The sequence below is a fragment of the Alligator mississippiensis genome, chromosome 1 (assembly GCF_030867095.1).
Source record: "Alligator mississippiensis isolate rAllMis1 chromosome 1, rAllMis1, whole genome shotgun sequence".
NCBI classification, from domain to species: Eukaryota; Metazoa; Chordata; order Crocodylia; family Alligatoridae; genus Alligator; species Alligator mississippiensis.
Window position 1 is genome coordinate 68,406,785 of NC_081824.1, and position 27,900 is coordinate 68,434,684.

At 40.1% G+C, this 27,900-nt stretch overlaps 1 protein-coding gene across 3 annotated transcripts in view; it reads right to left on the reverse strand.

Moving 5' to 3' along the window:
* PHIP (pleckstrin homology domain interacting protein) overlaps positions 1 to 27,900 on the reverse strand; it is a 166,558-nt gene that overhangs the window by 20,859 nt on the left and 117,799 nt on the right. For 2 of the 3 annotated variants that reach the window (XM_059731372.1, XM_019496868.2), the window contains 12 exons: positions 27,283 to 27,386; positions 22,771 to 23,002; positions 18,404 to 18,523; positions 13,754 to 13,861; positions 13,087 to 13,211; positions 12,802 to 12,884; positions 11,890 to 12,001; positions 11,573 to 11,634; positions 9,446 to 9,601; positions 7,458 to 7,578; positions 4,042 to 4,167; positions 2 to 74 (listed from right to left, as the gene is read on the reverse strand). In XM_059731372.1, the coding sequence (XP_059587355.1) occupies positions 2 to 74; positions 4,042 to 4,167; positions 7,458 to 7,578; positions 9,446 to 9,601; positions 11,573 to 11,634; positions 11,890 to 12,001; positions 12,802 to 12,884; positions 13,087 to 13,211; positions 13,754 to 13,861; positions 18,404 to 18,523; positions 22,771 to 23,002; positions 27,283 to 27,386 (1,422 nt within the window). The remainder of the gene's footprint in view (position 1; positions 75 to 4,041; positions 4,168 to 7,457; positions 7,579 to 9,445; positions 9,602 to 11,572; positions 11,635 to 11,889; positions 12,002 to 12,801; positions 12,885 to 13,086; positions 13,212 to 13,753; positions 13,862 to 18,403; positions 18,524 to 22,770; positions 23,003 to 27,282; positions 27,387 to 27,900) is intronic. The other variant, XM_059731376.1, reaches the window with a different exon arrangement.

Here is a 27,900-nt window from a genome sequence, read left to right on the forward strand (position 1 = left end):
CCTCATCAGAGTCAGACAATACTTTCTTCTTCATTGTATTATATAAAGGAATTATAGCATAACAAGTCTGGTCTCTGTAGGACAAGAAATATCACGTTAATGTGAGTTTATGTTATACGTAAAAGTATAAGTCTTGTCTATGCACACACACAAGTTACAATGATTTAATTAAATGTATATTTTGATAGACTCAGGCTAAAATGATAGAGGCTGCTATTAAAATAAACATCCACCCAGTCTGTTGCACTGGTTTTTCTTAACTGATATAATTAAACAAAACATTTCTAGGTCAGACCAGTGCTACTTGCATCTATTTTGACCAAAGAAAACAGATTTTACAGGCAAATCATTCTCAGACCTATACCCATTCTTAAAACTGAATTTGTGCCATACATTTTATGTTGGCCTAAATGCCATACACTTTAGTTCTAAAGCAGGGGTGGGCAATTATTTGGGCTGGTGGGCCACTTATGAGTTTTGGTGACCTGTTGAGGGTCACACCTCTCTCCCCCATAGACTTAGATTTCAGAATTTATGCATTTTACCTATTTTGAAACCACTGCAAGTATTAGCACAGGTATGCCATAAACACACTTTTAAGGCGCATTTTTATACCTATTTACATATGTATGCTATTAGTCCAAAGCCAAAGGCTCGTGATTTACCATACAGTTCACTGGGCTGGACCCCAGGAAAGTCAAGTATTTCAAGCCATGGTGACCCCATAGCTCACTACTCAGTATGTGTGTGTACTCAAGAAAGCCCCACAAAGGAACTACATGTTAATTAGCCTCCCACTCATGACTGGAACAGGATGTTCTTGTCATAAGTCCCCACCTTCACCTCATGAAGTATGGGGTCACACTAATCATGTACAACATGAGAGAAGGGTAACAAAGGGAGTCTGTGTGCACTCTCTGCAGCCATGCTTGGTGATATCTGCCAGACAGCTGAGGCTGGTGAAGAAAAAAGGAATAGTTGGAAATGGGAAAAAAGTTGCAGCTCAGATGTGGGAGTGAAGAGGAAGTTAAGATGTATTCAATGTAGTGGCTCACTATGACCTGAAGTGTCAGGGCTGAGGGGGACTGTGCGTAACAGGCATTACTATATGTCTTATTCAGATGAGTTCTATTAATCTATCTTTGTAGTAGGCTCCCATCAGCATTTTAGTCTTTTGGGCTATGATCAAGCATTTCTGGAACAAACGGGAGGGTGTCAGGGCTAGCTCTGACCCACCTAGTGCTGGCCTGTTATTGCAGTACCTCCAGGCCTACTCGCAGTTCCCTAGGGATGGAACACCAACCCTTTGTTGTTGTTTTTTTAGCCCCACCCCAAATGTGCATGGACCATGTGTTTAAGAGTCATGCTCAAGTGCATTTCATCAACTTCATAGTTGTTTTCCACTACTGTGCACATGCTGCTTTTGCCAGTAGTTTAATGATGGACAATATATTTAATGAGGTTTCCTTCTATGCAAGTTTAAGATGAGGAGCTTTTTTCCTCACTGCTATTCTCCGCATCCATGAAAGGAGACTGTAACAGGTGTGGAGAATGGATGACTAAACCATTTCTTGCTTTTGTGATTTCTTGTTAAATGTTATGTATTAACAACTGACTCGCAATATAATATTACCATAAAGGTATCCCATTTACAGACCATTGGGAGGGCTCCAGTTTTTCTTTACCCACAGCACAAGGAAGAGGCAATGTGATCAGCATCATGCTCCAGCTGCTTTATACTCAGGTAGCTCCTGGTACCCACTGAATAAGAGGCTGGTTGGGCCTCACGGCCATACTAAAATTATTTTAGTACTAAAACCAAAAAACTGAGTAGAAACCCACCCCACCCCCCTCAGCTTGAATCAAACCCAGGTCCTTCAGTCCCTAAGCAAGTCAGTCACCCTACTGACTAAGCTACATGGCTTCCAGCATTATCAGTAAAAAGTCTAAATAAAATGCTGACAGACACTTATTCCCAGCCTCTAATAAAGGATACTAGAAGGATGCATTTTGTATAAAGACTTTTTTATTGTGAGGGTCCTGGTTCCAGCATACGCATATTATGCATTTAGCATGCTAAGCTGATCACATGAAATTTGGGAAAATTATACCCAGCATAAAAAGTCAAAAGGACTGAAATCTGCTATCTTTAAAAAGCATCTTTCATGGAAGACCAGCGGAGAGGGCAGAATTAACAGGGGACGAAGAGTCCAATGAGAGTTTTATCCAAATGTCTAGATCAGGGCTTGGCAACCTGTGGCTTGCAGGCTACATCTGGAGGCATTCAGCAGCAGGGGGCATTGGCAGCAGTTGTTTTCCCATGCCACAGCAGGGAAAAGCAGTAGTGGTGGCTGCTCTCACCATGTTGCCATGGGGAAAAGCAGTGGCAGCAGTTGGATCCAAGTGCCCATCTTCCCATCTCTGCCCCAAATCTAAAAAGGTTGGTGATCACTGATTTGGATAACTATTCAAGCAAACTGACTACAATCCATAAAGAAATGAACGCAGTGTATATGCTTACTGTAACATTATTTCCACCACATGTATCACAAGTTTAACTTGTTTTAAACACAAAGTGGGTTATCTGAACAAAACTGAAAGTGAAAACCAGTGTTTCTTTGATTTTCCCACAGAAAAGATAGGTTGAGAAGTTGCATTTTACAAGTAGTTTTATGGAAAAAGCAGTAACTAAGGCGGCCAGCAGATGGCAAGCAACTGCCAGTGCTGGGAGCCTAACATAGATATCTGGTCCCTGATGCCATGCTCCCCACCTCCAGGCAGCTTGAAAGGCAAGCTGTGTAGACAGATGCAGGTGAATCAGTTCCTGCATGCACTCTTTGTTAAGGTCTCCAGGAATCATGATTCTGACACAGGAGGGAGCCACTGTGCACACCTGCTTTGTTAATGCCCCAGGGTAGTGTGAGCCTGAATTCGGAGGTTCCCCAAATCTCAAGCTCTCTGGTGCCACTAGGCTTACCGCAGCCTAGTGGCACAACTGCACTTCGAACGTACCAGTTCCCCAAAAACTGACACATTCAAATGATGCTAATGAAGCTGAGCTACACATGGGCTATTCCTGGATACTTATGGGGCACAAGTTCAACATTAAGCACAATACACACCAGCCATAAAGTTGTTCCACATTATTGTATGATTAATGCATTAATCACACTATGAATGTAATGTATGCCAAAGGCCTAAAAATAGCTAACATCTTTGTGAAAGATACATGTCTTGACCAAAACAAAAGTTTTCCATAGTTTTATAAAGGAAAAAAATACCCTTTTAAAATGTTCCCCTTCCCATTTTTTTTAAACCTAAGATAGAAAAGATTGGGGAGGAGGGGAATAGAAAACGTTCCCCATAAAAACATTTTTCAAGAAATGTAATGTACAATTTTGTTAATAATGAAGATGAAAACATTTTAAAGCCTCAACAATTTATGGCACACAAAGGAGACCACTTTTAATCAACTTATGATAACTGGAAACATTTTTAAATGAAAATTCTCATAATTATTTTGTCATTAACATGGTATGAAATCCTGACACTAAACAACTTTATTTAAACATATGCTGCTGTCCTATGCTTCATGTACATTCCACCCAAATTTATATCTATCATTGGACAGAAAGCTCATGCAGTAAGTGACAACTATAAAATCAAAGTCACTGTGGCAAGAAATGCATTCTCCTTTCCTTAAAACTCCCAGAAATAATGTTTCAGACTATAACAAGACTATCATTTCTAAACCACAAAATTCATTACATTAACCTTCCATTATGAAGTTTCTAGATTTTGAACTATGAAAAGTAATATACTGAATATTTTGTTTTTCAAACTGATACTGTTTATTATACTCCATTTTATAAGTAATTTACTTTTCTTTAAAAATGCCTCGAGGTTCCCCTCTCTGGATGTTGTGTACTTCTATCCTTTGCTAAAGCAAATGGCAGGCTCTCATCAACAGGTAAAATGATCTACTATATTTGAATCTACTAGAAGACAGACTGAAAACATTACATCTGGTAATCTACTCACTTTATGAAGTGTAGCAGAAGATCCGTGACGAATTTGGCAGATTTAACAATAGGACTTCCAGGTTCATTGAATGTTCGTGTATTATGCTCTATGTACCGGACTTCCCACATAAGTGAAGAAACCCGCCTTTGAGGAGAATAGAATAGATGACATTGAACAGTTACATTTATAAAATAAAGATTACATTAAAAATAATCCTCACTTTTCTTTCCAAGCAGTCTCAAAAAGAACAACAAAACTTTTTTTGGTTTTATGTAAATGTTTTACGCTCTTTGATAGCTCCCTACCTTGTCAGCAGCAGGCAGCTTTCTCTGGCTTCCTGCTTACCTGTGTCTTGATAAGAAATAGGGATGAAAAGTTTTGAGAGCCTTGTTGCTGTCAATCATGGTGTGACCCAAAAATAAATTATTTCTCGTGCTCCTTGAACAGTTCATCTGGCTGCCAATAGTTTTTACTGATCCTGACACCTTTCCCCCCAATAAATCTTACTAATAAGGAGAAACTAAAGAATTTTTTTTTGTTTTTTCCATTGATAGAATCTTAGTGCAACTGCTAGAAATCTCTCTTTCACCCCACTGTACAGTTCTGCCCCACAAATTATAGATCAACAGCAAACTCACATTCAAAGAAAAAGGAGATAAATTAAAAGTACAAAACACGTAAAAAAATTTTAAAGTATTAAAATGTAAAAAAAAAAAAAAATTGTCCAACTGTTAAAAATGATCCCTTACATTTTAAACAAACATCATTAAAAAACAGGACAGGACCAGGGTCAACAACATTTTTCGGCAGCAGGTCAGAACGACCAAACTGGGTCCAAGTTGGGCCAGCACTAGAACCTGGCTTCCGGTGCTTCTCCCAGCTGCCCAGCTGTGGCATGGCACAAGCAGAGACCTACTCCTGAAGCCCCTGTACAGGCTCAGTGGGCTAGAGCTGATGCATCTACAGGCTGGATCCAGCCTGTGGGCCATAAGGTATAGGAAACTGAAGGTAGCCATGACCTTTCATTTATTTTCCTCTTATGAAGTGCAATGAAAAAAAGAAATCCAAGCATACCCTACACCGTTTGGTTTTTTTCCCTAAAGTTAAGAAATGTATATTAGAAGTGCCACTTCCATGTGCTTGTTTGACCATAGCACTAGAAATAGAAAGGAAGCAGGATACTTTTTAAAATAAACATAAATGTTATATTTAAATTTAAAATCTCATTTTCAAAGACTACTAACATGTCCCAAGCAGAATCTGAACTTTAATAAAAATATTAATTTTTGTAAAGTATATTCCAAAATTAAAATAGCATTTCAAATGTTTCCAGTAAAAATAGACAACAAGCAAACGGAGAGAAAGAAAGATGCATAAACACTGAACACTTAGGTTGCCTGAAAGCGTCTGACTTTTTTTGCCAGAAAAAAAAAAAGTCATATTTGAATAGTGCCACATTCAGAGATTAGTATGCAAGAAACATTACATGCTAATTTTCAGATTTGGCCCAAACAAAAAGACAACATGCTGTAAGCACATTTTCACTCAGAAACATCTGAGAGTGTGCATTAAGGGAAATGAATTCCCAAAGCAGTTATCTTCTATAAATCAAGGAAAACAAAATCTGCCACAAAATACTTTAATACAACACTATTTCATCTTAGATAATTAAATGCTAGAATGTTAAAGAAAATATAGTGGCTACAGTTGTCATTTATGAAAACTGTGCCAACAAGTTAACACAGAGTACAAAAAAACTATCAATATCATGAAATGGTGTCTTAACTCAGCATTTTTTATAGAAATCTAAATGTCTTTTTAACATCAAACTGCTAAATAAATAAATGAAAATAGTGCAACAATAAAGGAAAGGATAAACTGAAAAAATATGTAGAATATATATCTTCTGAAAAAACACTAGACAGTCTTTTCAGTTTTCCAGGTAAATTTTATCCAAGTTCAAGCTACTGGAAGAATTGCTGTTCTCCCAGTAGAAATAACAAGCATACAGAACTCATTCAGTTTCTCCATGGGGAAACTTGCCCCCTCCAGGAGAAAGATCTTCCAGGTGCCAACCTGGAAAATTTCTCTTGCAAGAGAAACTCTCGCAAGAATGGATGCTTGTATGCTCCCCTTCCTACCTGGTTTGGGAAGGGTGCAAAGCAGCATCTTCCCTAGAGTAGGGAGTAACTGGTTTACGAAAAGGGCTAGGGGCTTTGCCCCACTGCTCCTCTTGCCTCCTGGACCAGTCTGGGGCAGAACTGAAGCACCAGGGAAAAGCCCTCTACCTGCTCCCCAGACTAGGGTCCTGAAGAGCAAGCAGATGGTTTGCCCCTCTGCAGGCAGCATTTAGAGCTCCCAGGCCCAGGAACTGTGGTAGAGAGAGCTCTCCCTCCTGTGGTTTCCAGGTCCACAGGCTTTGAGAGTGCCAGCTAGGTGGCACACACAATACTTTCAGAACCCTCAGCGCTGGAATCCTGGGCTGGGAAAGCTCTCTCCACCCGAGTTCCCAGCCATACATGCTTTAAATGCTGCATGGGTAGGGAACTATTTAAATCACAGAGACAAAGGTTTTTTTGCAGCCTGCTCATGGAGGGCAGAGCTGATTTTGCAGGTATTTCACGGCAGCCCGACCCCTAGCGCTGACTGGAGGGAAGGCTGGGGGCGGGGGGTCACGGGAGACCAAGGGGCAGCCACCATCTTGCCTGTTGCCCTTCATGCTGCACCCCTCAGCCAGTTCCTTCTCCTCCCAACAGTGAGGACTGCTGGTTCCCACTGAGGCACCAGCATTTCTTTTTTTTTTTTTTTAATTGGTTGATTTTGCAGATTTCGTGGACAATCCTGGATTTCATGGTTTCCGCAAAATCTGCAAGACTGCAAATTAAGTAGGTCTCTGTGCATGGGCTGCCCAGGTGGGCAGCACACAGGTGATTTAAAAGCCAAGGGGCTGCCTCTTGACAGTGTGCCCCCTTTCCAAGCAGGGGAAAAGGTAGGCTATCAAGTACTAGGCTTCCTTAATGGTGGGGGTGGCCCAGGGAGCAGTCCTCTCTCATGCCCTTTAGCTGGATAGGTATCCAGCCAGGGGCCTGTAATACATGTACACTCCTGCTCCTGGGCTATTTTTCTACCAGCAACAATTTCTCTGAAATTCTTACTAGTAAAAATGAACCACTCGTTTGTGACCTTTAAGAACATAATCCCTATACAGACCCAAACCTTGATTTTGAAATTTAGTCCACAACCCCATGAAGCCAACTTTGGGATCACAGAGCTGAATAATATAAATTCTGAATTTAACATCTGAACAATACCAAGCATAGATGAGTAAATCACTGGAAACTACCCCACTATTTCAAACTCTTGGTCAAATAGCCTATTAAAGGTCAAACTGATTTGGCAGTACTTAATAAAAACAAATGAAATGTTGTTCTAACCTGTAAAATCTGCTTTCCAGTCTTTGTTTAATTGTACTGAGATCTGTGGGATATGCCACAACAGTGCAATACATGGGGTAAGCTTGGAGGTCCACAGGTGCCACAAATGGAGAAGCAATATCTAAACAGAAATGAAAAATCAAATTCATATTATGCAGAAGTAGCCCTTTAGTAATCCCTTATAACTTTTACATTTTCCCCACATACACAATACTCTTTAAAGCTTTATACAAAGCACAGAACAAATATAAAAGTGGACACCTATATTATATATTAAAAAGTTCAGTGGCATTTCATATACAAGAGTGCATGATGTAGCATATGCCATTAGCATAATTACTACAGTAATTAATCAGTGATCCTGTTGTGTATGAAACATGACACTCAGCCTTACGTATTCAAAACCAAAATTATTTCTGGCTATAAATACAAATACGTAATTTATATAATTCAAAATATGTAGTTCTAGAATATTAACTGGTACATTTGAATGAAACTATGCTTTCCTAAAGTAGTGACATCTTAATATTACAACTCCTTCAGCCTCATGGTTTGTGAAAAGCAATTCTTTAGATTGTTACAATAATTAGGTTGTAAGGAACCTCAGCTTTTAAGACAGTAGGATAAAGCAGAACCTGGATTCTTCATAGGGTTATTTCCTTAGCTCCCTGCAAACATGAGGGCTTGGAAAGTATTAAGGGCCACAGCAAACAACCACATAAGACTGCCTGAAGTGCTTCACCTATTTTCTGTAGCATTTATTTTAAAAGGCACTGCTTCTCCAACCAGCTGGGAGTGTTCCAGCTGAGTGGAGTGAAAGCTGCAGCAACTGGCTAAGTAGCTCATACTTAGTTTGGCAACTTCCTGAAAATTCAGCAGCTTGTAAACCAACACAACAAAAGAAGTGTGGTTCTACCTCAAACTGGCCAGTCCTTAGTATTATTAAATGGGGCATTATTATAGACAGGTTTAGTGAGGTCATTTATAGCACTTGTTACAGATATACAGGAGTGAAAACCTTAATTAAAAACCTATTTCCACTAGAAACACACAGCACACTACATGCATCAGTGCTCAACATATGCTTGCTAATGTCCTTGAGGTTATAATTAATATTTGTGTAGTGCATTTTCTTATTTATTGGAAGCAGAAAGAAGCTTCTTATAAAGATGCAATGTGTCACCAAAGGAAACATGCTGTATAAAGGTATATCAAAATTTGGTATTTCCTTGCTTTTTCTGCACTGATACATGATATGTCTCGGTCTTTGATTAGTAATAAAAGAATTAACAATTATATTACAACAGCTTATAATAACGCATTTTCAGAAGCTGCCAACACAACAGCAATTTTTTCTGTAACTGATTATCAAATGGTTCACTACGAATTTAATCAATGAATTACTCAGCCTGCATATTCTCAGCATTTTTCTTTGAGAGAGATTTCTCTCCCTCTTGGAGATATCTTTTTTTCCTGGGACTGCAGCACATAGCAGCTTAGTCAGGGAAGAAAACCTATGTAAAATGTATCCACTACAACATTCTGCAGGAAAACCAAACATACCCTTTTATATTTGTTTGTAGTACAGTTTAACTTTTTTTAGTTTAGTTTTTCATGTAGAAGCCTGTATTCTCAACCTTTACAAAAAGATACTGGAGATATTATAAAAAGGAACTCAGTGTTTAATACTTTCTAAAAATTAAGTCTCTTCCAAGACTCAAGTTAAACATTAAAAAACTTTAAAAAGTAAAAATATCACTTCAGATTTGAAGATATGGGCCAGACTATATTAATGGCATTTACTATGCACATATATCATGCTTTAAAACAAACCATTTTCTTCTTTATCAAGTAATAAAAAGCTAGTGTATGACTACTGCATTTGATCAATGACATTTCATGATTTTGTGCGTTGTGTCCTAAAAAAGTGCACAGCATTATATCCCCTACTATATATCACTTCTATAAATTAAGTAACAAATGCTTACCTAGAGTCATGAGCTGGTTTATCCCTGAAATAATTCTCTCACATTCTTCATCTCTGGTCCTAGAACCCCATTCTCCATCCAGAGGTTTGTAGATTAATGCTCTGCGTTCACCTTCAGTTAAAGGAACGCTAGTACCCAGTTCTTCAGGAAACACAGCTAAAACAGAACAATAAATGCCCCCCACAAAACAGACTACTGAAAACACTTAACTTCTTATATGGTAAATATTACATACAGCTATTAATCCAAAAGTAAATAATAATACCGAATGCATAGGATAACACTGTTCCAATAAACAAACTGAAATAATTAGTTCTTAGTTTATTCTAAAGCAAACAAAACATTCATTGCAGTTCTGATGCTATTTTTCATATTTATTCAAATCCAAAATGAGGTGCGATCCCCACGCTCAACATGGGGGAAACAAAACTTTGTCTTTTTTTCCTAGAGCTGAGGGGAGAGTTTGTGGTACATGGGGGAGGGGGGCAGAGAAGAGAGACCACACAACAGCAGGAGAGCTGCTGCAGCTCTAGCCCTGACCCGGAATGGGATCAGGGCTGCTTCCTGGCCAGGGCTAGAGCCACCACATAGGGCAAGCAGCAGCAGGTGATACAGGCACTAGGGAACATATGGGGTAGTAGGAATTGGAGGGGGAGGAACAAGTGGCAGGGGGGGACAGGCAGCAGGGTGGCAGCTATCAGCAAGCAAGCGATATGGGAGAGGCAAGTGGCATGGGAAGGGGAGGGAGGCAGAGGACCATGAGTCAGGATGTTTGCCTCCCCATTGCTTGCTCCCTTGCTGCAGTAGAGGAGAGAAAGAATTTAAGACCTCCTCCAATACGATTCTATACATGCAAAATTCAGAAGTTCTCTTGGATTTGTTAAATAGGGTACATTCTTTTCTGTATATTTTTGTCTGTTAATTTAAAATCGCACAGTGCAGCTTTATACATTTCCAAGCAGTTTGTTGGAGAACTTGTTTTTGCAAAGAAACAAAGGTAGTTCCATAGTTACAAACTTCCAGAAAGAACTGAAGGGGTTTGTTTTGCTCTACAGATGTCTCCTGAAACCCCTGTTTTTAAGACTGTCTTCTGCATTCTTCTGTATTGTTGCAGTTACACAAAGTGAAAGTGAAAGAGATGAGCAGCCACTAAACATCCTCTTGAAGGGCTTCTCAGTTTTGGAATAAATTCCCTCAACATAGCTAGAATCTGTTGCTTTTCATGATATGCTGAAAAGTCTCTCTAACGAAAGTTACAGGGAGGGAAGGTACAAAAAGGATGAGTATCAGGGATACAATAAAGTGTTCTTGGTGCATTTAGGTCCAACACTTGTTTGGTGGTTCTTTTCGTTTTGATCATTAGATATTCTGCCAATTTTAATTTTTGTGTTACCATATTTTTAATTATTTTAAGAAGTATCGAGGGCCTGCAGAAAGTATTTCAAGTTTTAAAACTGAACGATTAGATGAAAATATTAAAATAGTAATTTATTTTAATATAAAACATACAATAGCATCATACCTATTAAGTGTAGGTAGAAAAGAAAAAAGTTTCAGGAAGGCTAACTCAGATATATACACCAATCTCATTTTTTATCAAATTAAAAAAGAAAGTGCGCACAAATATGGACAGAAGAAATACTGCTGGTAGGCTGACTTCTCAAAATTCTTAAGAATGATGGAGCAAGCCCAACCATTGCCAATTGACCCTAAATATTTGTGCCTATAAAATGAGGAAGTGCGTTGGCAACGACAGCAGTAAGTCTCAAGGCACTCAATTTCCAGAGAACCCATGAGAAAACATGTTCATCCTCAGCAACCTTTGGAAAAAGTGAAAGGACAAGGGCTGCTGAGAATTCCTTCAAGATTGTCATCTGTTAGACAGACTGAATAAGACTGTATTTCCTGTTAATCTAGTCTCAAGTCTATTTATTTAAAAAAATGTATTTGTAGTTTAATAACTCATTTGAATTTAACCATGAATTTTTACTAAGACTGTTTTGCAATACTTGTTTATTCTTAGCTCTCTGCAGAACTTGAGCAAATTGATCAAAAAGCATTTCCAAAAAGGCATGTTCCCTCTCTCTGTACTTTGAAGTAAATTAAGAAATCTACAGATGCACATACCATTATTCGGTATAAGCTCCATATCCCAAGGACTCATCTTCTCAGTGTCACCATTGTCCCAGCTTAAAGAAAAAAATAACCCAGTTCAAATTAGTTTTAATATTTCTAACACACCTATAAACACTTTATAAATGTTAAATTATATAGTTACAACTACAGCTAATTGGTTTATTTTATAAAACAATATTATAATGTTAAGAAATACACATGTGAATAGATCTAAATAACTAAAATCACTTTTAATCAGGATTGGCATGCAAGATCTCAATTTTAAATAGAAAATGTATTAAAAGCTGAAGTAAGAAAAATATGCTAACCAGACGTTATAACACTGAAACAAACTATCAGGGTAATCAGGCTGAAGAGGTTCCTGGCTTTCAATTGTTCCAAACCACCAAGCATCATCAATTATGGATCTGAAACGATCACCTAGACAAGAATACAAAACAGTTCCATCAATACAAATAGCTACTGTCATAGTCCAGTTCTTCTAGGAATTTTTATTCCATTTCATCCTAGTTTTCATAGTACACTCATTCTTTGGAGATGCCTGTTTCAATGAGGAAATCTAAAGTGTATTCAGACTGACGTTTTTAAAGCAGGAATGGGCATTTATTAGGAAAAATGTTTACTGAATAGTTATACGGAGCATGTAAGAGTGCTCAGCGCTGGGCAGCATGAACAGGAAGTTCAAAATTCATGGAGCTAGCAAACAGGAGTGACCCTCATTGCCCTTGCCCTTCTTCTGGCCTCTGGAAGCTTTAGAACAGGGGTGGCCAAAATATAGCCTGCAGGCCAGATGCAGCCTCAAGGCGATAAGAGTTCTTCTACTCTAGAACAGGGGTAGGCAATACTAATAGTAAGGCATCCTTGAGACTTGGCCAGCTCTGTGGGAGGCCCATCTCTTCAAGCTGCCCGTCTCTGCTTGATCTGTACAGAAGGGCTTCTTCTTCCTCCAACCAACCACCCTGCTCAACACAGCCTCCTCTGAAAGAGGTGGCAACAGACAATTTAGAGCATCTAATTTGATGAATAGAGGCTGCGGAGTTGGGAGAGAAAGCAGTCCTCTGCACAGAGCTGGGATTGCTTGGAGCTGCCAGAAAGGGATTAGACGGACATTTTTAAATTTCAGTATAATATCAAATATTCATCTATGGTACTACATTTCCTAATTAAATTAGGCAACATGGAATCAGATAATATTATTAAACAACTTTACTATCACCTACCTATATTCCATCGTCTATGTTTTGCATCATCAAACTGTTGCCGCAAGACAAGGAAATCTATAACATCTGGCATATCATGATACCTAGTTAAAATCAAAATAGTAGAGAAGTGTTTACCAGCAAGTCAGTATGGAAAACCATTTAATGTCAGAATGCATTTGAATGCAAACATTTAGTATTTTAAATAAGTTGCTTTAAAGAATATATCTGTTCTTTAGCAGATTTTTAAGAAATTACACCTTAAAAATAGTTTCTCTATTTGAACGGAAATAATGCTTCCCTTACTTCATTGTGAATGATCCTCCAGTCAGTTTTCCAGTATCTGGATCAAGAAAAGCAAGTTTAAGGCAGCAGAGAGTAGGCAAACCCACTTCATACTTAATTCCAACTATCTTCATCAGTTCTTGCTCCTGAAGAAATAAAACATGGTTACTTAAGATGACTGATTTTTAGAGGACTTCAACTAGAATTAAGAAATGGAAAAAAGTTGATACATTTTTGTAGTACAACAGATTTCATCTGCAATTTCTGTTAAATTGATCAGACATATTTTCAAATGTATTCCCTGAAATAAGAAGTTATGATTTCCAAATGTGGCCTGTTAGTTGTGATGCATTTTCTAGCAAGGGTGAAAATAAATCATATTGATTGGTAAGAAAATCAAAACAGATCAAAAGAAATATATGGCTTTAAACAGGCTTATAATATTTTGTCCCATTCTTAAGGCATCACAATCCTGACATTTAAACATTTACTTGATTGATGCAGAAGATTTAAATATTATATATTTTTTCTTAGTTAAACTTTCAAAGCCAGAGTTAAATACACATACAAATAGCTTTTTCACCAAAAGTATGGACAAGTTTTGCAATATACCACCTTTATAAATTTTCTTCTATATTACTTATTTAAATGAGAGCATCCAAGAGGGAAGAAGTGAGAAATACCATACCCGGAGTTCCATTTTATGCCACGGCTGTTTTTTGGGATTAATACTGTATATTTTGTTCTTTTTGGCCATTACAACGTATGCTTCGTGACCTTGTCGGAAATAATAAACCTAAGAATGAAATGTGGAAATTAGCTAAGCAACATTTCAAAATGCCAAAATGTTAGCACAGTATGGATATACAATGAGCTTCTTTCCATGCCCAATATGAGTGAGTAGCAGCTTTTGTGTACTGTTATCTTTATGATGCCTTTGGCTTTTACAAACATTTGCTATGCATGATGGTAAATCAAATCAACAGACAGATAAAAATCATAAGTGCAGCAACAACTGTACTAAACATTAAAAGATGGAGTTAACACTGCCAAAAGCCAAGTAATTCAAAATTAAAGCAAATGCTTTCTCATTAACTTGTGTAATAGGTAGGGGGGAAATGAAAAAACACAAAGGTAAGATTATCAGAAGTACTCTAGTAATTCAGAAACACAAATCCAACTAAAAGTCTTTTATACTATATATTTTATCTAAAGGCAAAAAAGTTTGAATGATTTTAAAGACTTGTCCATGTAGTCAGAATAATTACATGTAATAATATAATGTTCCACTGGCTGTTAGCTGGAACACCATTGCCAGGTTGGTCAATAACTAGAAGAAAATAGTCATATATCTAGAGTTATAATTTTAGAAAAAAATAGAAAAAGTTAGATTTTTGGTTTTAAAATTTCATAAAGTAAATTAAGCCATTAGATGTGGGATGGACAAATTCTTCACAGTAATTTCTATGTGAATGAATAAGCCAATGTTTTTCAACTTTTATAGACACAATGCACCCCTCATTAGACTTGAGGGACCCCTTGGAAAATACAAGTCCTTAATTTTCACTCTTTTTACCACAGAAACATAATACAGCAGTTTCTCTTTTACAAGGAACTCAAGAAAGACCATACAGGTTAAAATATTTTTAACACTGAATAGGAATTTATAGCATTATGAGTAGGAATTTCAAATATCTAGGTTTATCTTGTGAACTATATCTGCATGCATAACAGTGCTAGCATTGTGTTGCCCCCTAGAGCAACTTTGAAAGGATCTCAAGGCAGCCCAAGGTGCTGTGGCACCCCAATTGTGAATCACTGTTATAAACCAATTATCAAAAACTGTAAGAAGCATTAAACTTGCATGAGAATTTTTGTGTATTAAAAAAAAATTCCACCAAAGGTTTAAAATCAACCAAATGTGAATACTTGAAGGACTAAGTGTCTGAAGGAAGTACTAAAAGGGTTTATATAGCTCCCTGCTTTACTGGTGGCAGATTAAAGTGTTATGTCTTGTGTTATGTCAGTGTTGACTGTAGTTTTGCGAAGGGGCTAAACAATATATTCGTATAGGATGGTTTGGATAGGGATGATCCTGCCTCAGGTTGGGAGGATGGACTAGATGACCTCTCAGGGTCCCTTCATATTGCTCTGTGACTATGATCAAAAGTGCTGAACACTGCTGACATAGTGAAGAAACAAACTGGAAATCTTGCATGTACTTAAAAGAGACATGCTAAAATTAAAACAATCTATTCAAGCTAATTGGAACACAAGGCTTGAATAAAAAAAACAAAATCTGTGTTCTGTATACCAATGCTGTACCAATTACTTTAAAATGGTAATTTCCTCAGAAAATTCCCTAAACTAGGAACAGATTGGTGAAAAATTAGGACAAAAAATAACAGACTATGAGAAGCATTTTATTCTACCCTCTGACCACAGTATGTGGCAAGCTGAGTGTAATTGTCCAACCATTCTACAAAAAAAAAAAAAAAAAACACAACACACACCTAAAATGAAGTCTTTTCCCACTAAGTTTATACATGAAGGCTGTAAAGATGTTCTCCTTTGCCAACTGTGATGATACTTTTAATGGAAGAACAAAACCCAAGCAAACAAACACCCATGCCCCCTGTCATGTTAGGAATATTGAAAACTGTAGTAAGAATAATATGGATAATATATATTAATAATTTTAGTAATGGTTTGTGCCATCCTTTCACAGTAGATGTCTGATTGCATATGGTGCGAGTGCAGGCACCCCAGGGCTGCCTGCATTCTCCAGCAGCCCTGGCAGGTGCTCAAACCTGACTGACAACAGCCCCAGGTGCCTGGCCCCAACCCAGGGCCTGTGTCTGCAGTTGCAGAGTGGGGAACCCTGTGGAGTGGCCAGCCAGGGTCAGCTGACCCCCATATAAACCCCTGGCCCTGGGGGATCAAAAAAACAAAGGCAATAGGGCTCAACGTGATTCCGCACTGCTTTGCTGCTCCCTCTGGCTTGTGTTGCGATTCCACTTTCTTCTTGAACTCCTGGCTTCTCAATCCAGCTCTCTCTCCAACTCTGCTGACCTCCCTGTGTTTTCCTAGACCCCACCCTCAGATTGACCTCCCTGGCTTCCCGACCCAACTTGTCCTTAGACTCTACTCACTCCTGACACTGGTTAGCAGCTCAATCCCAGGGTGGCCGTAGACCTGGCCACCCATGATGCAGCATAACAGCAGCAGGGAAGTATGGTTCCTCACTCAGCACCTGCAGAGGAATTCCTGGAGTGCACTACTGCAGGTAAGCAAAGGCCTGAACCTTCAACGGGATTACCGAGATGCACGTCTGCAAGCAAGGGTACCCATGCAAGTTACCCCACTTGCAGATGCAGGGTATGGCAGCATGAAATAAGTGCTGGGAATTCACTCAACTCAGGATGCAATACCCAAGGCTGTTCTCTCAGGATCAGTCCCCCTGAAGCCTGGGAGCAGTAGGGACCTGACTCTGTAGGAAAATACCTCCAGTGATATTTGTACATGCCAGTTATGCAGATCACCTGTGCTGAGACGCATCCTGGCAAAGATGATCCCACTACAAAGACAACATCTGTCTATAGTCTATGAAAACCTTTAGGTCATTAGTGTCATGTTGGAAAGGTTTTACTCAATATTTTTGCTTTTAAATAAAAATAAAAATTACTCTACCTCACCCTGTTTAGGTTACGGAATGATACATTTTGTAACTTTTTAAAAGCAATCTTTCAGAATACTTAAAAATGCCCTTAAAATCTATTTCGTTTAAGTGATCTTTTAAGTTACAGAATGGAGCAGAAATGTTTAGAGCCAGTGAGGGGGCTTTTTTTTTTTTTTTTTTTTTTTAACTTCCAGAGGCTGGGGCCAGGCAGGGGATGGGTCTTCTCCAGTGGCTGTACCTGCCTCTGCCCTGGCGGGGGAAGCCGTGGGGACGGCTCTGCCCTGCTACCGCTTGCCCAGCCAGCGGGGGGGGAGGGGAGGAGGAGAGGGCACGATGCAGGTACAACTTGCTCTGGGCAACAGCATGGCACAGCCCCCTCTCCAGCACTGCCACACCCACATCAGCACTGGGAGCAGGGGCTCTGCCACTTGCCAGCCAATGAGGGCGGGGTGCAGGAAGCAGTAGCACCAGGAGTGGGGGCTATGCCCTGCTGCCGCTTGCCACCTTCCGCCTGGAGCAAGTCCCACCCACATCCCGCCCCCCTGCTCTGGCTGGGAAAGCGGCAGCAGGGCATAGCAACTGCTCCCAGTGCTGGTGCACCTGCATTCTGTGCCCTCTGCCCTGAGTAATGTGCCCCCCACCACCCTGGCTGGGCAGCTTGTCCCAGCCCCAACCCCATTCCCTCCCTCCCCCACACCTCTTCCCTCCTCCCTCCCCCAACCCCAACAGACTTATCAGCTGGAGGCAGCTATCAACTGCCTGTTTAGTCTATGGCCAAATCTCCGAATCAGCCAAATCTTTTCTGAAGCTTTTCTGAATTGATTTGGAGCTTTTACTTGGTCTCCTGATTCAATTCAGAGTCGGAGATTTGGTCCCTGAATTGGGCCGAATCTCCTCCGAATCGAATCAGCTACCAAAGCTTCGTACAGCCCTACTTAACACCATATTACCTCTTGTAGTTTCCCTGCACTACAGAAAATGCAGAACTGCTCTGAACTTTTTAACTACATATGAATAGAAATAAAATCAATGGAGACTCTAAATATGAATTATGAAAGTTATCTAATATATTGGGTTACCTCTAATTTAACATATAAAAAAAAGTAACTTTAAATTTAAGCTAAACATCTTTACATAAACTCCAAACAAAAGTCCACTCAACATTTAGTCTGCAAACTTGGATATTTTCTGTGAAACTGATCTGAACATGTCTCAGATGTAATTTTATATAGCAAGCTTTAATGTATTTGGCTTATTTTATTTATTATATATACTTGAGTGTAGAGGACACTATAGAGCAACAGATGACAATAGATGAAGCCTTCCCAAAAGTTCATATTATGGAAGCAGCACCAAGTGAACACAGTATAACAAAAGACACCTCACCTGCGTGGAAAAATAAAAATATAGCTTAAACAAGACAGAGTCTAGAAGACTCTGGAGGAGAGAGAGAAAGCCTGGGAGGGACATAAATACAAAAATGTCAATTCTGAATTAAAGCAATTTTTATTTAAGTACTTTTATAGCTTGACTGTAAATCAACCCCAAAGTATTTCAAACACTACCAAAAAGTAATTACATCTCTGTCTTTAAAACGTATATCAAAGAACCTTAAAAGCCGGACATGAGAGTTAGGAAGGCTGAGAAAAACAAAAATACCTCATCACCCATTTGCGGCACAAATGGACATCGACGGGGAATAGTATCTGTAATCCAGGCTGAAGGCAGCCACTCTTCCAAAGTCAGGCCGTTCTCTGCCAACACACCCACAGCCAATCTCTAAAGAAAATGCACAGAATACAGTAGTAAGAAATAAATCTCTCTTTACCAAAATTCAATATATCCTGTAAAGATAATATTGTTTGGTCAAAGTCAAAGATAAATTTTCTGATTATCATTCATATAAGAAAGAAAATATTTTTCTGACAAATGTTATTAAAATGTTTAGGATCATTTTATAATAAAGCAGCCACATGAGGATTTTTTTATTTAAAAAAAATTAATGTAAATTTCTTTACTATGCATTTAATATATACAAAGCATAAATGTATTTAGCTCTCTGCATTCTCCAAGTATGAAAGTTGAAATATTTAAACACTTGAAATGGTCAAAATTCTATGTTCCATCACACAAAAATAAGAGAATCTTAGGCTGCAAAGTAAAGCCAATACTGTTTAGGGTGGGACAAGCCAGGCACTAGCTCCAGACACCAACTAAGAGGGTTTTCACAATATTGAGTGGTCTCAGCTGTTTCAAAAGATGGTTCATTTCTTTGCCACTGCTAAATTAGATTTATTAGTGAATGCAAACAATGAAGCTGAAAGCTGCCCTTCAAAAATTTAAGTAACATCTGCTTCATAAAAAGAGTTAAGACACTGCAAGAATCAGAAACTGGTGAGACCAGAGCAATGGTTTCTTAAAAAATTCTAACATTAGGTTACATAAGAAGTGTTGAATCTTCTTCCTTTATTAAGAGAGGGGCAGTAAACAGACATCTCATACATGTATACACGTGTATTGCGACTGCTTTGACATGCTGCAATTACAGTGCATTGGAGCAGATTTGTTTAATCAATTCTGCTGGAACGTGGTAATTGCCGCAATCCAGGAGACTCCAGAGTCAACAAGCTTTAATTAAAGAGCTCCTGCCACCATTTTTCAGCACAGGGATGCCTATACATGTGACACTCCAGGCACTTTAATTAGAGCAGGTCCAAGAGCCGCTCTGTTTAAAGTACCACCCTCTGCCTCCCAGGGCACATGCATAAATGCCTCTCATTTGAGCTAGTCCTGATTGATCTGAATCAAAACCCAGAAGAAAAGAGGAGGGTGGCACAGCCCTTTCCAAATGTAGCTCTTCGAAGCTGTATTATGGCTGGTGGCCAGGGAGAGCATACAATGTGACAGGCCTTAGAATGACTGGCAATTAACTTGAATAAGCCACTACTCACTCACAGATGAACATAGCGTTGTCCCAGGAAAAAAAATGTGTGAGCATGTTTTCTCTCATATACTTCACAGGCAGACAAAGTTCTTTGGGTTACTATGATATCTTTTATTAGACCAACTTAAAATAGTTGGGAAAAACATTTTATAGCAAGCTTTTGGGTTTAAAAACCCTTCATCAGACCCAAAGAACCTTGTCTGCCTATGTCCTGAGACCAACATGGCTACAACCTACACCCCTATATACTTCACAGGAACTTAAAGAAGGAAGGAAGAGAATGGACTAGTTCCTCTGTAAGGATCCCAAAATAAAAGAGATTCTCCTGGGAGAAATGCAAGCTCTGTTTACGAACAGATACCAGCATTTTCTTCCTATAATAAATTTAGGCCTGCAGCAAACAAGAAACATTGGGCTGCAGCTTATGGTTTAGACTCAAGTTTCCCCTGACTTCCTGTGAAATGCAGCATATGAAACTCAAGCAGAAAGAATAAATGTACTTATTTTACCACTAACTTGATATCATCCTACTTACATGGTGGCAGCTTCCAAGTTGTCCAAGCATTTGTATTTGCTAACTGATATGAAAATCCTCACCATACAAAATGTTCTTTTAAGAGAAGATGGCCTAAATTAAGCTTGCTTACCACCTGAAATTGGAATTCCAAAAATACACCCACTATAGGGATAAAAGAAGTATATCTCCACCTCCATATGTCCTTCTGTAGCTCTTTTCCATCAGCTTGGAATTTGACTGCTTGGAATAATTTGGAATCAGCTGCAAAACTTGGAGATTTCACTGTGTACCCCCATTTTCAGGTCCCTGATGAAACTGCTGAACAAAACTGGGCCCAGCACAGATCTCTGCAGGACCCTACTTTGGACCTCCCTCCATCCTGAAAAGTGACAATTTGGCTCTGTCTGCTGCCTACCTTTTAACCAGCGCTCAATCCACAAAAGAACTTTCCCTCCATTACTGTGGCAATGCAGGTTTTTAAAAAAAGCCTTTGGTGAGTGACCTTGTCAAAGGCTTTTCCAAAGTCCAAATATGTTATGTTAACTGTATCACCCTTGTCCACAAGCTTTTTAATACTCTCAAAGAACTCCAGGAAGTTGGTGAGGCAGGATTCCCCTCTACAAAAACCATGCTGACACTTTCCCAGCAGAACACATTTGTCCATGTGACTGCTGATTTTATTCTTTATTATAGATTCTACTAGCTTGCCAGAGATAAAAGTGAGATGCACTTCGTAGTTTCCAGAGCCCTTCTAGAAGATCGGTGCTATATTGGCAGCCCACCAGTACTCTGGTACAGAGGTCATTGTAACTAGATTACATACTGCTACCAACAGTTCTGCAATTTCACCCTGAAGTTCCTTCAGAACTCTTAGGTGAATGCCTTCAGGTCCTGGTGACGTATTAGTATTTAATTTATTGATCTGTTCCAAAGCCTTTTCTTTGTCACTTCAATGTGGTCCAGCTCTTCAGACTTATCTACTAGGAAGAACTGATCTGGCATGGGAATTTCCTCTGTATCTTTTGCTGTAAAAAACAATTCAAAGAGTTCATCTGGCTGCTCTGCTATGGCTTCTTCATGCCCAAGTGCACCTTTTATCCCCGGTCATCTAATAGCCCATTTGATTCTCTCACTGGCTTCCTGCTTCTGTATTTTTAAAGAGTTTAAGATCAACTTCAGCATCTTTTACTAGACACTCCTCAAAATTCTTTGTTTTGCTTACCTTATTTTGCTTTTACACCTGCCCTGCTTGAGTTTGTAATCTTTCCTGTTGTCATCATTTGAGCATGCCTCTGCCTCAAATGGCCTCTTTAACTCTGCTATTAAGCTATAAAGGGGCTTTAGGGAACCACTTGGTACCCTTCCTGATTTGTGGTACACATTTTTCTGCGCATCTAATACAGTTTTTCAACTTTTGGACTTGAGGCACCCCTCCATAACTTTTGTGAATTAAGTGACACCAATTGAAAAAACTATATTATAGTGCTTACTTGCCCAGGGCTGGGCATTGGTGGTGGGAGTATCATCCAGGAAGGGACAAGATTTAGCCTGTGCTTATTTGTTTAGCACCCTAGTTAAGAATCACTGCTCCTTTTTAACTTATTTCTAACTAAGTTCCTCGTTTTTGTGTAATTTCCCTTCTTAAAGTTCCTTTCTCAATCCCAACACACCTCCCAAAGGAAATTAAAAAGTATATTGCAGCCAGATATATTACAGAGAACTCTTTTTTTTACCATGGATACCATAAATAAAGATTCATCACCCATGCAAAGGTTACAGCACGAGTGATAGAAGAGGCGGGGACCTTGACAATTCCAGTACTATAGTAAAGGGAAGCTTAGTCAGTTCAGCCAAAACTTGAAGCTGTAATGGAGTAATCTGTACACCAAACACACAAGCCCCGCCATAACTCCCTTTAAGATTTATACACCAGCTGGACACATTTTTGTAATACAAGACCTCTTGCATCCCAACCACTGCAACTGGCAAGGCTAAACAAAGTCCTTACCCCTCCTTTGATTCATACTGAAATCAAACAGTTCTTCCTAAAATGTCATCCAGCCTTAGCTCCCTAATACAGGCAAAACTCTATGTAATTCTAGATCTTGCCTTCTGCCAGATTCCTTTTGGCAGATAGCCTGGTCAGGTTCAGGGGTATTAAAACTGCACAGCACAGCCCTCACCACAGCCCTGAGGTTATGCTGTGAACACGTGCCAGCATTCGCTAGGCCAGAGTAACCCTTTGCTGATCTGGTTCACCCTTTTTTTTGTAGTTTAGATTAGGTTCACCATTTTTAGGGCAATGTAAGCCCGATGAGTGCCTGAAGACTAGACCATTTAGAGTGCCCTAACTTTGCTTAGGATGACCTAAATGTATCACATGTACATACCCTCAGAGACCTCACAAAAAGAGCCAACATTTGCAATGATCAGTACTTCTAGAATATAAACAAACTGTAATTTCAAACTGGACTGTATGTAAGGCTGTATACAGCTGCTCAACCTATTCGAGTCATTTAGATCCTTTTGTGGTATGTGTCTTATAACCTACAAAGTGTTTCAAACCTTTTGTTTTCTTTCTTTGGGTTTCCTTTTCTTTGGTGATGTTGTTGGTCCATCTTTATCTTCATTCCCTTTTTTCCTTTCTTTTTTAATTTGCTTCTTTTGTTTTTCTGTTCCTTCCTCATCCTCTGAACTGCTTTCTGCTTTCTTGGTTTTAAGTTTAGGAATTTTCTTTGGTGGCTGCAGATTAATTCCTGCATCTGCTGTCCAGTCAGAATAATCACTAGAGTAGTCACTAGGGATGATATGGAAAAGAAGTTTAAAATAAAATAAAGCGTCGAAAAAAAATCATTTCCAGAACAAAATCAGGACAAACTATTTTCATCAAAAATAGGGTCTGGGGTCGGGGGTTTGTTGTCATTGTACTAACTGCCTTTTTGCAGCTAGAAAGGAATTGTTCCTGTGCTAGCAGATAAACCAGGGTTGGGTAGATATTGTTTTTATTTTTTGCCTTCCCTGCCATAACTCATGATTAAAACATTTTGTAAACTGAAAAAACATTTGCAAAGCAAAACAGCAAATCCTGCATCTTTGCTGTGCAGTGACTTCTTAATCTGTGGGTGTGCTTGCACAGATTTCCCACCTGCAATCCTGCAGAGTGCTTGCATTCAGTCAGAGAGAGATCCTGTTAGTAATGACTCTCTATTAGGATCTGTACCTTACAACTGACCTCCAGTAAAGGTTGAGTTGTGCCCCCCTGCTGCAGGTAGTAAGTTCAAAGTTTCAAAGCTTGGTAGGCATGAGCTCTGGTACTTATTGAATAGGTGATTTAGTTTCTGATGCTCTGAAGCAAGCGGTGGCCTTGGGGAAATAATCTGTTTAAGAAGGTGGGGAAGAAGTCAGACTCCTAGTGTCTGGGATAGGTCAATAATTTAAAAAAGGGACTCATAGGGACATGGTGGTGTGCTAGGCGTAGGTTGGGACCTCATATGGATGGTTGAAGAGCTGATAATGGTTTTCTGATGAGACAGAAATACAATCTTCAGTATGTGAGGTATTGTTGGATAGCGGTCTGCCGAAATTAGTTGCAGCATATTTTAAACTGCCTCCTTTATATCTTGTTTTTCTTCCTATGAAGAAAACATAGGGGCATCTGGCTTTGAAATCTGTGAACTATTGGGCAATCCATTTGATAAACAGGTTTTCTCTGTTTAAAGACTGTAAACGATCTGGTTAAACCCCCAAGATCCATATATAGATACCAGTTGAACACAATGTTTTATTGATATATTTACAATTTTAAGGCAATTAGGAAGCCTACCAGGGCATCAGTCACTATAATCAAATAAATTCTAAATACCTATAAATTCTTACTGCTTGATGTGCACCCACTGCTTTGTAGTTCTGAGCAGCCCTTGTGCCAGTGTCCCTCACTCCCAACCCACAGCCCCCTGGCCGTGTCAGTGACCTTTACTTCCCACCCGCAGCCCTCCCCCCCTTTCTAAAAGAGGCTGCCAGGGCTACGGGGCCAGCGTTCCCTCTAAGCTGCACGCGTGCATGGCCGCACACACAAAAAAAATCATGATGTGCAATAACTTTTTAATGCCGTGCACACAGTGCCGTATCGATGGGGGGAGTAGTAGAAGGCCATGGCCCCTGAGCACCAGCCTGGCGGGGGGGAAGCCCAGTGCTGTAGCAAGAGGGCGCTGACATTCCCCTTGCTGCAACGGGTGGCTTCACATCCGGTTGCTTGCCACCCACCCCAAGCTGGGCACAGGCTGCTGCAGGAGGGGGGAGGGGCGAGCACACAGATACCCGTGCACTCCCAGCCAGGATTGCTCACGGATTGCTAAACCTTAGAGAACATTGCCAGGGACCTGGATCCGCAGCCCTCTGCCCCACCCCAGCAGTGTCCAAGCCCCGGCTGCTGCTCGTGGGAGGCAGCAGCTGCAGCAGCCTGACTGGAGTATGGAGCCCAGCTCCCGCACCTACACAAGTGGCATGGATGGAGTGGAGCTTGGGGGGGCACGGCAGGTTTGGAGCTTTCTGCTCTGCTGCCCTCACTCCAGGGGCAGGGCAAGCAGGCTCAGTGCCATTGCTGGAAGCCCACAGTCACCATGGCGAGGCACTCCCTGCCTGCCTGGTATCAGCAGGGTGTTTAACTCCATGCTGCAACCCCTGCTGCTGCTAGGTGGGCAGGTGGTGTGCTTCACCATGGCAGCACAGGGCTCCTGGCAACATACCAAGACTCCCTGCCCTGCTCTGTCCCACTCTTTGCCCAGGCCTTGCAGTCGCATTCCCTCTCTGGCCCTGGGCCCCAAGCCTCACAGACCACCTTGGCTGGGCAGTGCCCCCAGCCCCAGCTCTAGCTCTGCCCAACTCCTTCCCTCCCTCCCTTACTATGGGTGCATCAATGTCCATGCACACATGCACGTGGCACTCCCTGCCCAATTGCCTCCTCCCGCTTCCCCCACCCCTCGCAGGCTGGAACTCTGCCAGCCTGCAAGGGGAAACTTGCCACTTCCTGCATTTTTCTGCTTAGAAAGAAAAAAGCCGTGTTTTATCGCGTTTTCCCATGGCAAATGAGTAAGCAGAAAAGTCAGAGGAAAGGGACAGAATTAAAACAGTTGACAGAAATCTAAGGATTTTTAAAATTTTTTATTTCACACTGCTGTGTGAAATAACTGCCTTTATAAAGGTATTCATTTACAGTGGAGCTTAGCTTGTTCTCAGAGGGCTAAGAAACATAAGGATGTGTGAACCAGCCAGTGCAGGGGTTTTCAACCTTTTTTAATAAGTGTACCCCCCAACAGCCCCCTTTTTAATAAGTGTACCCTGGGGGGGTGGGCAGCTGGGCAGGGGGGCAGAGTGGCAAGCAGCTGGATGCAGGGCGGGTGGCCCACCTGCCCCCGTGTACCAAGGGTACACGTATCCCTGGTTGACAACTCCATAGCTAGTAGAATACATAGCCACAGCAAACAGCTATGTAGGACCATTGAGGTGCTCCAGCTATTTGCCGTGGGTTTTATTTCAAAGGGTACTGTTTCTCAAATAAGTTGTGTGGGACTGCTATTAGTCTTATGAGTGGAAGCCAATTGCCTGACCAATCAAACAATAGGAGAAGGGACTGTGCGCCTCCCCTCTGCTGTACAAAAGTTCAACAGCTTCCCTGGAACACTTACTGCTCTCTCAACCTCCTGTTTCTTAAAGTATTAAGAAGCTATTCTTCCAAAGTGGAAAGAGGAATAAGGAACAGTCTTCAATACAATCCAACTCCCTTCTTCCCTCATCATTCTAGACTGGGGTGTCACTTACCTGGGTGCATCTGGACCATGGGTTTCCTTGAAAGTCAGTTTCAGCTCAGGGTGAGGACTGCTTCAGTGCTCACTGTGGCAGTGGTATCAAGCCAAGTTTCCTGCCAACGGCCAGAACCAGTGGGGCCAGATGGTTCCAGATTCAGCAGCAGGCCATGCCCCCAACTGTATTTGACACCCCTGCTCTAGACAATTAATAATACCCTAGACTGCAAGTGTACATTATATGGCTCTAAAAGCTTTGACTGTAGTTTGTTGATGATAGCTGTCGCATCTATTTCTAATATAGGTCTTTATCATTTATTTGTGGGAAATCTAATTTCTTTCTCTACGTGCTGTATCAACAGCATCTTCCATTGTTAGCAAATGAGTTAAAAGCATATTTCCCATTCCTGTCCTATATATGCCTAAACTGTTGGGAATTAAACTCATGTCTTGTTCTTCCTCCACATCAAGTTAAATGACATTGTAATTTTCCCCCCGTAACTGATGCTCAGCTTCCAGATGCATTTCTTCCTCCTCAGTTTTTAAAGAGTGAAGGAGTCCTATCGTGCCATTTCCCATAAAAAAATCTCTTTAAATTTAGTACTTTTTAAAAATATGAAAACAAATCTCAAACTGTCTTAATTTTACTTAACTAAAAATCTGGATATCAGCAATCAGATTCTACCTTACTGCATAACAGTGAAGAGATCATCATTCCTTAGTGCTGTGGTTTCCAACCTTTTTTTTGGTTCAAGTTCCTTCGTGATGAACTGAAAAAGTGTCCTTCCATGTCCTGACACTGAAGATATTTACTGCCTTGTTTCTTCTCTATATTACAGAATTAACTTTTTTTCTCCTTTCCAATTTTTACTTATTTTTTTTAATTGTTTTATGCTCCTCCCCTACTTTCACTCCTCCCTTCCCCCACTGCCTGAAAGTTGTATGTTCTTAAAGGGATGCCTATTTTTATTTATACAGAACTTAACTGCATGTGTCTTCATGGCTAAGTAGAACAATTCAGTTCAAGGAACTAATGCCTATAGTTACTGCCTTGTATATAAGATCTTTTCACAGAACTCTAGTTACATTATGGGCTACATTAAAGTGTCATTCAAGGATTGACAGCAGCATTACATACAGACAACAAGATTAGGTAACTGTGTCCTTGTTTTTCACCTTCATTTTCAGTTTTCATTAATGTTAATGGAATAAGCAGAGAAGGCAAAATTCAAGACTTAAAAAGTACAACTATTTTTCTTTGTATGCTGTCACTTACCTAGAACTGCCATCACTGTGCCATGCTCTCTCATCATCTTCTGATGTTCCACCACTGGCAACAACTATTTCTCCTTCCTGATAAGGAAGTATGTGACAGTTACTCTGTGGTATAATAATGAAGTATTAATTATAACATGACCACTCAAGAGCATGATTAAAATTCGGAGTCAATCTTTCTATTGTAAATGTCATCTTTCAGGGGTTTAGTATATATGAAAAATAGCATTTTGATGGTCAGGTATGAATTCTCTTTGCACAGGTTTGACTGTGTCCTTAGCTATTTAAATGAGAGCAAAACCAAAAGGTAGCATGTTGTAGTGGACTGAGCACTGGAACAACACACAGGTAGTTCGTGGTTCTGTTCTCTGTTCTGTAATGACCTGTTATAATCATCTGCGCCCCCCCTGCCCCCAACCTTTTCTTGCCCATTTCAATTTTCACATCTTTGGAAGCCAGGTCTGTCTTTTACTTTACTTATATAATGTATGTACAGTATAAATGGCTTTGACATCTCTTAGTTCATACCACAAATCAAACTGTTTTAATTTTAAAAAAATTCCAATCAACTGCCCAGTGCTCCAAGTAGAAATAAGAGAGTCAGCACTCAGCGAAAAGT